Here is an 11802-nt window from a genome sequence, read left to right as displayed (position 1 = left end):
ATTGTAGTTTTGAGAATGCTTGGTGGAGATTTTGTAGGTGTTGATCTCTGTCTGAGGGGTTAGAGCAGATGCGGTTGTACCTCAGTGCTTGGCTGTAGACAATGGATCGTGTAGGGTGCCCGAGATGGAAGCTGGAGGCGTGAAGGTACGCATAGCGGTCCGTAGGTTTTCGGTATAGGGTGGTGGTAATGTGACCATCGCTTATTTGCACCGTGGTGTCTAGGAAGTGGACCTCCCGTGTAGATTGGTCCAGGCTGAGGTTGATGGTGGGGTGGAAGCTGTTGAAATTGTGGTGGAATTTTTCCAGGGTCTCCTTCCCATGGGTCCAGATGATGATGTCATCAATGTAGCGTAAGTAGAGAAGCGGCGTGAGTGGACGAGAGCTGAGGAAGCGTTGTTCCAGGTCGGCCATAAAAATATTGGCATATTGTGGGGCCATGCAGGTGCCCATAGCGGTGCCACAGCAGCTGCTGCCAGCAATCTCCCTTGGTCCTGAGCCCTGTTGTGTACCGCCTGCTCTATAGAGATGGAGTAAGCGGGGGACAAGAGCAGGGGGGGATGGGGACACCCTGCCATTAGCCCCTCTTCTCCCCTGCACAGCAAGCAGGAGGCTCCCGGGAGCAGCTCCAAGGCAGAGGGCAAGAGCAGCACATGGCAGTCGGGGGAGGGACAGATGAACTGCCAGCAATTGATAGCCTGCTGGGTGGCTGCTGCACAGGTAACTTAGGAGAGTGGGGGGCTGCCAGTCCACCCTGCTTCCAAGCTCCAACCGACTGCTCTTTCTGCAAGCAGCGGCCAAAACAGGCAGCTGCCAAACAACATTATAAGGGAGCATTTCACAACTTTAAAGGAGCATGATCTCTGATTGATCAGCAATGAAACAACGTTAACCGGGACAACTTTAAGTGAGTTACTGTACCTCACCCACCTTGTTTGTCATGATTATAGTGTCATTTGGAGGAAGAAAAATGGTATAACTTATCCCAGAGTTATAACGAAGTTTCAAATATAACCCATTTGTTGTGTGACAGATTATATTTAATGAAATAGTGGAAACTGAAAGTTGGCTTTATTCACAAATTCATTTTCCCACCTTCCTCCCAAATTTTGCAAGAAGAAGAAATCTAGTCTACTTGTAATTATCTAACATTAAGATATAATGCTTACTTGAAGACCGTTTTCTTTGACCATGACATGATCATAAATCAGCATTGCAGAGGGTGTTCAACTCACTGTAATCAGTGATGTGTTAGAGGGGAAAGTAGGAAGACTAGTTACGTGTCCCTAGAAATATATAATGATCTCGTGCCAAGTAAGAATTTAAATCACTGACATTTTGAGGATTTCCCAAAAGTCCTTTAGTCATAACAGCAGGAATTAAACAAGTTAGACACAATTTCATTTAAAGTTTTATTTGTTAAAGAGTCTTTCTGCCAGTTTGATAATTTGACACATTGTTTGTTTACAACATACATTTTCTTAGCCTCTAAATTAAAATATATACTTCAGTCTAGTAAATGTTTCTAACAGACAGAAGATCTTTCTAAATAAGGAAATGTGCATTAAAGCAATTTTACCAAGTCAGAAGCACTAGTGTGATGTGAGTTAGCTGTAGTGGAGTTGGAAATATTATTTCAGGCTCTTTCTGCTATGAAGACTACTGGAGCTACTAGCTGCACTGGAAGGCTGTGAACCAGCACTTGCTGTTGCTGCCGGTGAACTGAACGATAAACTCAGATCTATAATTTTAAGTGGGGATGCTTGGCCAGAAGTTGAACCCATGGTGCTCCTGGTTGATCTAAAAGGCAAAACAAAGTTATCGTAAAGTTAGAATGTAGACAAAACCCTCTTGATTAGAAAGGAAAAAGAGTGTAGTTGATAGTACAAGTAAAGTGATCACCTGAGCACTTTGTAAGACTAATGCACCTCATCTTACAGTGTGTTAATAGCATATGCATGTATGATCTTAAAAGTTTGGAGTCTGATCCCCAGTAACAGTCAAACTGGGGTAACAGTGATCGGGGGAGGGAGAAACTGAGCAAGGAAGGAACTAGCTTCTTCAAACAATGTGGGCAAGATGTTTAATGTTTGCCCCTGATACTCTACATGGTGACAGGCTTCAGAGTTGTAGCTGAGTTGGTCTGTATCAGCAAAAAGAACGAGGAGTACTGTGGCAGCTTAGAGACTAACCAGTTTATTTGAGGATAAGCTTTCGTGGACTAAAACCCACTTCATTGGATGCATGCAGTGGAAAATACAGTAGGAAGATACATACGCAGAGGATGTGAAAAAATGCATATTGCCATACAAACTATAATGAGTGGCCAATTAAGGTGGGCTATTATCAGCAGGAGAAAAAAAGTTTTGTAGTGGTAATCAGGATGGCCCATTTCCAACAGTTGACAAGAAGGTGTGAGTAACAGTAGGGGAAAAACTAGCATGGGGAAATAGGTTTTACTTTGTGTAATGACCCACCCTAATTGTGTCCAGTTTGCAAATTAATTCTTCTAATTCAGCAGTTTCTCGTTGGAATCTGTTTTTGAAGTTTTTTTGTTGGAGTATTGCGACCTTGAGGTCTGTAATCAAGTGACCAGGGAGGCTGACGTGTTCTCCAACTGGTTTTTGAATGTTAGAATTCTTGATGTCTGATTTGTGTCCATTTATTCTTTTGCAAGAAACTGTCCAGTTTGGCCAATATACATGGCAGAGGGACAATGCTGGCATATGATGGCATATATCACATTGGTAGATGTGCAGTGCATCATCATATCAGAGGCTCATTCACTTGCACCCATTTTTTCATGTCCTCTGTGTGTGTGTGTGTATATATATCTTCCCACTGTATTTTCCACTGCATGCATCCAATGAAGTGGGCTGTAAGCCCATGAAAGCTTATGCTCAAATAAATTGGTTAGTCTCTAAGATGCCACAAGTACTCCTGTTCTTTTTCCTGATACTCTAGAAATCCTCATCTAGGATCTTGTACTACTGACCAGAGACACCTAGAAGAAAGTGGTCTGGTCATAGCTGAAGACTTGACTCAAGCCAGAATATTTGTAACATTGCAGGTAGAGTACATTTCCTTTGTAACAGAAGAGAAGGTACTTTGGTTTGTTAATCTTTATATGTAATGGGAAAGGGAACTGAGTTTAAGACTAATAGTCCAGAAGACTGCAGGTGCAATAATCCCAGCTGCAAGGAGAAGAGCTGGGTCCTCAATCAATTTGAAATCTAAAAGTGAACTGTGCTCCATGAAAGAGCAAAGTAGGAATGGGAGGAGTGGGAAAAATGAATAAGCAATTTCAGAGCACTGCTACCAAGAAAGTCTGAAACTCCTAGTCTAGTCTAGTCCATTCCACTTCAAATCAGATGTGTGGACAAGTCCTGTACCTCTGTCTTAAGTGACATAAGTTGTGTTTGCTAGAAGAATCTAACAGAAGACTTGAGGAGAATCTCTATAGTGAAGCTTTTCCTAGCCAACAGAGATGAACAAGAAGGGACAAAACAAGAAATCAGGGTGTGGGAGTACAGTAACTCCTCACTTAACGTTGTAGTTATGTTCCTGAAAAATGCAACTTTAAGCGAAACGATGTTAAGTGAATCCAGTTTCCCATAGGAATTAATGTAAATGAGGGGGTTAGGTTCCAGAAAATTTTTTTCACCAGACAAAAGACTAATATACACACACAAAATAAGTTTTAAACAATTTAATACTGTACACGATGATGATTGTGAAGCTTGGTTGAGGTGGAGGAGTCAGAGGGTGGGATATTTCCCTTACTGCTAAATGATGAACTAGCAATTGGCTGAACCCTCAGGGGTTAACTCTCACTCTACAAGGCAGCAGGAATGATGGAGATACATGTATTTCCCCTTTAAGTACACTGCTTTATTAGATCAGCATGCTGAGACCACAGCTGCTGCAAGCCCCCTCCATCCTGAGCCCTGGTGTGTCCTCCCTGCTCTATGGAAGATGGGGTAAGTGGGGTGCAGGAGCAGGGGGGAGGGAGGCACCCTGATGTTAGCCCCCACTTCCTCTCCTCTCCCCCTGCACAGCAAGCAGGAGTCTAGGGGAGCAGCTCCAAGGCAGAGAGCAGGAGCAGCACATGGCCATGGGGGGAGGAACAGCTGCAGTTGCTAGCCTGCTGGGCAACTGTTGCACAGGTAACTTAGGGGAGGGGGGGGCTGATGGAGGGCTGCTGGTCCACCCTGATTCCAAGCCCCCACCAGCTAGCTGCAACAGACTGCTCTTCCTGCAAGCAGTAGACAAAGCAGGGGGCTGCCAAACGACATTAGAAGGGAGCATTGCACAACTTTAAACGAGCATGTTGCCTAATTGATCGGCAATGTAACAATGAAACGTTAACCGGGACGACTTTAAGTGAGGAGTTACTGTACAAGGAATAACAATGTCCATAACTTTTTTTTTTTTTTTTTTTTTTTAACACTCACCTGACAGAGGCCACTGAACTTTGTGAAGATGATCTAGAACTGTAATGACTACCTATGGAAGCAGCTGTAGGAAGTTCTAAACAGGACTAGAAGAGAAAAGAGATCTACTATTGGTCTTTGCAAGTGGGATATATGACACATACACTACCAATTTTACTATCTATAACAGTGTCAGCATCTTCAATAACAGTTAAAGTCAACTAGAGATGCTACCTGTTGGAAGTATGTTTGAAAGGGTTGAGTTAAATCGGGGTTTGCTTCTAATACATCAACCAACACTTTGTCAATGGTTCTGCTGTAGTCTTTCAGCTCACGGAGGTCAATGTCTTCTTCCTCCTGTGTTTTCGTTTTACTTTTCTTTGAAGATCGGACTTCTTTGGATAGTCTGAAACACTTTTGGCATAAAGTAACAGGTAAATATAATTTAACAAAGTTTAATATTGTGAAAGTTTAAATACCTTTTTATGAAAGGCCAAACACTATTAGTAACAGACTTACAATTTAAGTTTATGTTGCATTTTTACTATACTCCAACTATAACGCAAACCAATAAAATAAGAGTTGTCACTTGTTTATTAAACCAACCTGTGTCATGACTCTTTCTAACTTTGGCTTCTGTTGATCTATTTCTTTGTTCAGCTGCAAAACCTGAGCTTGCTTCTGATTTGTTTTTTCTTGGTAGACAGCCTCCTCTTTTATCATGATTTCTAAAGTGTTTTCCATACTCTGAAAGAATAAGTACAGATCAAACCTGAACATCAAAGAACAATGTTATTAGTTTAAAAAGTATGTGAATGTTAAGTAGTAAATGCAGTGATCAATGCCTTTTCAATAGTTTATTGCACTTAACATTTTGTATTAGGCTCTCGGTCACAACTCAGAATTTTTTACTCTTGTTGCTTGTGGCTCAGATTTTAAAGGTGTTTAAGGGTTTCACCTCTCTGTTGTGATACCTGATTTAGAATTTTAAAAATCTGAACCTCTAACTAGAGTCTCCATCCTTAAAATGTGTTAGAACTATGATCAGACAACCCCTACCATCAGTTGTCTTACTTGCATGATCCGTTAATCAGCTGTACATAACATGCTTAACGCAAGCTCAAAGGGATGGAGTCCTTGTCCAGCTGGTTGGAAGAAAGGAGGTTACTGTCTCTTTTTAAGGGCTTCCCTATAATGGGGCAGAGGGATAAGTGAGGAGAAAGCTTACAGGGAAAAGCAGGAAGCAGCTGGATCAGGTGTGGGTATGGGAGGTACGGCCCTTCCTGCTGACTGGAAGGGGTGAGGTACTTATAGCCCATGTAGCCTCAGAGATGCCCTTCTTTACATGGATGAGGCTCACAGCAGCAAAAGTAAGCAGGCTGGAGCATCAGCTGGGGCCTTTAGTCGACATGCTTGGAAGCAAAGATGCCCCAAACCACAAAAGGGGAAGAGTGCAGAGATCGCATACTCCTAGGCAGGTGTGGTGAAGGGGGTGCAAAACCAGAGTCTGGGAGGCAGAGGAGAAACACCCTTGAGCAATAAGGAGGGGACACCAGGCTCTCAATCACCCAACAGCAGCTGCTGTAACTGCAGCAAGCTTCTCTGCGTCCTACTTACATGGGACTGCAGAGCTCCACCATGTGGCACTGGAGGTCTCCAGGAGCCTCAGTGACCAATGGGTCCCTATGAGGATGAGTCAGAAGGGACAGAAGCAGCACCCCAAAGCCAAGTGGTTGTTTTCCCCTTGTCGAAGGGGGGGGTTAAGGGTGACCCCCTTAAGGGATTGGGGTTGCGGACCTAGCTGAAATCTCTCTCTCCCATTCACATGTGGGAATGGGTGTGGGAGGAGGGGTAATCCTCATCAGCAGCACAGCCTGAGCCAGAAGAGGAAAAAGAAATGTCTCCTTGTAGGGGCTGGCCAGGGTTGACTGCTTCCCATACCAGGCTATAGTGAGTGGTTGGCCCCTTGCAGGAATGGGGGAATGGAGAGGGAGGTTACCTGGACTTCTCCATACTGCAGAGCAGTCAGGGGGTGTTGGTTGTACTCTCATGCCCCACAGCGTGGGAACACGTGTGATTAGGGGTAGGGGACAGCACAGCTAATTTGGAACCTTGGCATATGGGGGCTCTCAGGGATGTAAATATCAGTTAAAAAAGTGAACCAGTTAAACGATTAAAATATCAGTTAACCAAAGTCACTCAGGTGGGGCGGCTGGGACTGGGATCCTGAGGGCCTGGTGGGGCTGGGGCTACTACAGCCGGCACTAGGATTCTTCTGGCCTGTCAGCCCAACATGGCTCACCAGCCGCCAGGGTAAACGGTTAAGGTCTGGTTTATAGTAAGCCTCGTGCTTACCAGTTAACCATTTAACCTTTTACATCCCTACTCTCGAGGTGGTACAAATATCAGCAGTGCTGCAAACATTTAGGGTGTAAAAGCACAGGTTTAACAATTTCATAGAACGCTGGCCCTGTCTATGCTGTGGTCAATTCCAGAGGCCCAGATATTTCAGTACATGGTGTCGGTGGCAAGCCATGGGCCAGTGTCATATGTCCACTAGTTGCTTTTCTTGTCTTATGTTTGCCAGTAGGCTGTGAGGTTACATGGATCCTTCTAGCAGGGTCTTAGTCCAAAAGTTTTTAGCTGAGTAGTCATAAGGCAGGTGCTTCTGAGGATCTCCATTACTGTTCAGACACTTAGCACATTCTCAACCAAACATGTAGAAGCAAATAGGAGGCAGCCTTATTCAAGGCAGCATTCCTGGTCACTTTTTTTTTTTTTTTTTTAGCTTTTAGGGTCGGTAAACTAGTGACTGGATCAGCGAGGGATACTTTGCGAAGAGCTTTGGTGTGGAAGAGTGATCTGTCCTCTTGAACTAAGGATCTCAAAAATAGACTGGGGGCCAGGGGAGTCCATAATGCTATAGGAGGGTGGTAAGATTAGGATTTGCCCAGCAGGGGCATTAAGGACTCAGTCATGGGGATGGCAGGCCCCTCACAACGTATCAATTGGTTACGGTTTTCAGAATGGGGCTCACAAAGTGGGAGATCCCGGAACATGAAGTGTGTTCCCACTTATTCTGGATTGGAATCACAACAGCTGCGGCCTGACTAGGGCTAGGAGGCCACAGCAATTCAGGCAATTAGGCAGTGGCACTCAAATGCATACAAGATGTACATAAGACCCCACGTACAGATCAGGGCTAATTTTCTTGTGTTTCCAATTTCAGAACCAAACAAATGGGCCAAGTGACTAATGCTGTGTATCTGTGGGGACAGTATTGTATACTGGGCAAATAAGCAGGCTTTCCAGTCATCTGGAGGTTCACAGCTGTGCCTAGATTCTGAAGGTGGAATGTGCTGTGGGACCAGCTGATGGCCTGGGAGCAGGCACCATGTGCAATTATTGTTCATGCTAGCAAACAAGTTGGGAAGATGTAAAGGGGTGGGGGGTGAGGACATATTTTTGTCCAATGAAGGACTCTGTAAATATGTGCAAATGCATTGGGAAATGGGAAGCAGCCAGACTAAATTGCTGGCACCTCTTTGTGGCAGAGGTTCAGTGCAGAAGGCATCCAGCTTCCCTGCAGCAGGTCTGGGAACTGGTGGAGTAGGGCAGGGGAGATAGATTATAGTATCATAACTTAGTACGAAAAACTCATGGGAGATGTCCAGTGCAGGTACTCATTATGGAAGGAATATGGTTATCAGATAAAATGGATCTGAAGAGGATTTGAAAGAAAGCATCTGTTAAGGGAGCTGAGGAATTGGAGTTTGGAGCGCCTACATCAGATACAGCAGGGAGCCAGCCCCCTCCTTTTAACCTCACATAAGGGAAGGGTTGTGGGGTCCCAGCTATGAGATGGCTGGGACTAGGTTGGGAATTACATGGAAATGACTAAGGAAAGATTGACCTTCGCTATACAGTCTATTGCCAGGTACTCCCAGGTATTTTAAGTGAATAAAGTTGCAGCCTAATTAAACCACACCAGTGGCTACCAGGTTGGCTGGATAATGGATGAATAACTACATAAATCCCTATCTGCAGTTTATGTATGTGTGGACTTCATATGTAGTAAGAATGACAAACCCTGGGTCAAATTTTCAGAGGTTCCTAAATGATCTGAGAGCTTAAGTTGTATTGAAAATCAATGACACCTAAGTTTGTAAGTGCCTATGTCATTTTGAAAGTGGGACTTGGGCTCTTCTGTGAATTTGACACTTTTGAAAATTTTATCTATTGTCCATTAGCAGTACGAAAGGGGGTGCAGAAAATTCACAAAGGAGAGTGAGGAAAAAATATTCCCAGAATGCTTCTTAATCCATGAGGGAGAAAAAATTGGCTGCATTAAGGAAAACGATGGCTTCACCTGTACAAATGGCAATCTCGTGTGCCCGTTACCTGAAGGTCGTCTTGAAGCTCCTTGATCTGTCTTCGCTTGTATCTGTATTTTTCATCAGCAGCTCTTTTTTCTTCTTCTAATTGCAGCTTTTCTTTGTATTCCTCACCTACGGTATCAAACACTCGGCATTAGAGTTTAAACATTGTATAAGGTGTGCACACTAACATGTTTAGGATATTAGATTTTCATCCCAAAGCCACACTATTGTTGCATTTTAAAGCAAGTGCACCAAAATGTATTCAGGTACAATACACAGAGACATCATTTATGGCCATATATAGGGTAACGAAAGTCTTCTGCCAGGCGGCCTTGAGGATCTGCAACTGTGCATTATACTAAACTGGGCAGTACATTTAGCAACTCACGTGCCTGATGTTGCAGTGATCAATTGCTGAACAATAGATGTATTTGTAATTCAAAAAAGAAAGTATAGTTGGTGATACAAAGTTGAAGCACCCTATGAAACACTTTAAACTCTGTTTGATTATTTAGGTCATTGATTAAAGCATCTACCAGGGCAAGGGGGAGCCTTAAACATTGTAATGTTGTCTACAGTGCTTCTGAGACGCCTCCAGAACTTTCCAGTAGAATTATTACCACAGGTATTTTAGGAGACTTACAATTTTGTTACTCAACTATATAACTAAAAAATAAATACTGTACTATATTTGATGTACTATAAAATGTATATATGAAATGTTAAAAGAACAACCAAAAAGGACATCTTTACAGGAAGTCTGTGTCCTAAAGTGCCCACAGTACCTGCTTTTAATTGATTATAAAAATTACAGGGAATACTCCACAAACTAGTCACCTAAAAACAAGGAAAAAAGTGACTGGTTTATCAAGGTTAAGGATTTAAGATCCATTGCTGTAAAGCCAGCAGAGGGCGCAAAAGTTAAACAACAAGCCCTGTCTTCACACAGCTATTGATATCATTGATAATGATGCACAAAGAAGACTGATTGTAAAAGCAGCTTGTGAAAGCTGTAAATTTGAATGAGCTCTCAACAAAAGGCAAACAACATAAAGTCCCACAGGATTCCACAAACTGTACAGTGGGGATTCAACTTGTTTTAAGTTGTCTACGCAGTACACAAACAGTGGCACAAGCCTCAACTCACCTTTTTACCAGATAACAGCACTGCCCTATAACAAAAACAGGAAACAAACAATACTGTCGATAAGGGACCTGCCTTCACCAGTGTCTCACAACCACTATGCCTTACTGTGCTGCCTCTGGATTCAAGTACTTGCAGACCTACTGGCCATTCCTCCTATGACTGATGAACTGGCATTCAGTGGAGGCACTTTGTGCAGTCTCTCTACAACACTTTATGCCTTCCGACTGTAGTTCTGCTGTACTTGAGAGTTTTCACAACCCTTACTTAGGCTTAAGAATTTTCATAAAAATAAAAAACTTGAACTTTAATAGCATCTTTTTCCTGTACCTACTCTGCCCTGGTGAACTGACAGCAACATTCAAAATTATTCTTTTCGCTGCTACTATCAGTGTGTTCTGTAGCTAATTTATTCAGTAAGTACAGCCCTTTAGTATCATTGCTTCACTCCAGTGTCCCTGGTTTATGCTTTAATCTCTAATACACAAGTAATAACAATGTTCATTTTACATACTTGTCTCTGTCACTGTTTTAAAAGAGTTCCGGTAATTGCTGTTGCAGTTATTAAGCACGTGCATGGTATTTTGCAGGGCTATGACTTCTTTTTCAGCTTTGCGGATCTTTGCATCCAAATCATCACCTTCACGCTGAAGGTCCTCCTTTTCCTGGGCAGCCTAAAAATAAAAACAAGATCTAAGAGAGAAATAATCGAACAGACATATTGTGATGGCTGACTCTGGGCTGCATGGGTCTTACTGAAACATAATAATATCATGAGAATAACAGAAGAATACTTGATAAGTAGTTAAGAACAAAATCTTTTTCTATACTCTTACAAGAAATCTTAGAGCCTGATCTTGTCATGATCACCTATGCAGAGCTGATTTCCCTGGAGTTCTATGTGGGCACAGGGGGTTCACGTGTGCTCACAGTAGAAGCCTTAGCTACTAAGTAGTCAAAAAATTCTGTTTCTTCTAGGTTTGAAAACCATATGTTGAGATAAGTTGTCCAAAGCACTCTCTAACTATAAGGCTGTTCTTGGATTACATAAATTTAAAACTAAATGAGAACACTATGATTATTCCTTTCCTTTTGGATAGGGATTTCAACAGAGTGGCTATAACATCTTCTGTGACCTATAAAACAGATTGACCAGACAGGTAAGTTCATTTCAAATTTTTGAAACAAATTAAAATTAAGTCAGTGGTGCATTGCATGAGCACCAGGTTTCATCCAAGTAGAGCAACTTGCAGGACTGGGGCCTAAACTAGAGTTTTACTGAAATCTAGCTCTGAAGTAGTAGGCAGCTGAAATCTGCACCACAATTATTTTGTTTAAATCCTATTCCAAATTGAGTATAGCTGAAGGAGCATGAGAGTAAACTGCATGATGTCCTGCAAGGCATTTTGGGCCAAGGACCTGATATTCCACATGCCATTCGGAAGAGCAGACTGGTTAGAAATTCCTGCACTCTGGGAATAGAGGTAAGGAGCAAAGAGTCATGTCCCCAAGACATCAGGAAAGAATGCAGCTAAGACCTTTCTTCAACAGACGCAACAGGTAGGAGGTCAAGGTGTTTGTCTTGGAGATGAGGGAGTTGAAACTGGAATAGAATAGGGGAACCTATAGTTTAAACCAACATTTATGATGATAATGGAAAAGTTTTTAGTTGATTAAAAGCATTCCAACAGTAAAGTAACTCAACTACCTTAATGACATAGTACGTCTGAGTTTTCTCCTCTTCTCCTTCAGGAGGCATCATGACAATAGTAAGAATTTCATATCTGCATCTTAGTTTTTCAATTTTACTTAGACGGTCTTGAAATTCGGAACTGATTGATGGAAGAA

At 42.6% G+C, this 11802-nt stretch overlaps 1 protein-coding gene across 2 annotated transcripts in view; it reads right to left on the bottom strand.

Annotated features, from left to right (window-relative positions):
• Nucleotides 1-756: 756 nt before the first annotated feature.
• Nucleotides 757-11802, bottom strand: part of CCDC39 (coiled-coil domain 39 molecular ruler complex subunit) — a 31740-nt gene continuing 20694 nt past the window's right edge. For both annotated transcript variants that reach the window (XM_075068372.1, XM_032783856.2), the window contains exons 14-20: nucleotides 11663-11786; nucleotides 10469-10628; nucleotides 8833-8939; nucleotides 5038-5178; nucleotides 4666-4845; nucleotides 4453-4538; nucleotides 757-1798 (exon numbers count right to left, since the gene is read on the bottom strand). In XM_075068372.1, coding sequence (XP_074924473.1) covers nucleotides 1630-1798; nucleotides 4453-4538; nucleotides 4666-4845; nucleotides 5038-5178; nucleotides 8833-8939; nucleotides 10469-10628; nucleotides 11663-11786 — 967 coding nt within the window. In that variant the 3' untranslated portion in view covers nucleotides 757-1629. The remainder of the gene's footprint in view (nucleotides 1799-4452; nucleotides 4539-4665; nucleotides 4846-5037; nucleotides 5179-8832; nucleotides 8940-10468; nucleotides 10629-11662; nucleotides 11787-11802) is intronic.

The sequence above is a fragment of the Chelonoidis abingdonii genome, chromosome 8 (assembly GCF_003597395.2).
Source record: "Chelonoidis abingdonii isolate Lonesome George chromosome 8, CheloAbing_2.0, whole genome shotgun sequence".
NCBI lineage: Eukaryota > Metazoa > Chordata > Testudines > Testudinidae > Chelonoidis > Chelonoidis abingdonii.
Note: the sequence above shows the minus strand (reverse complement) of the source record. Positions and strands in the feature narration are given on the sequence as shown.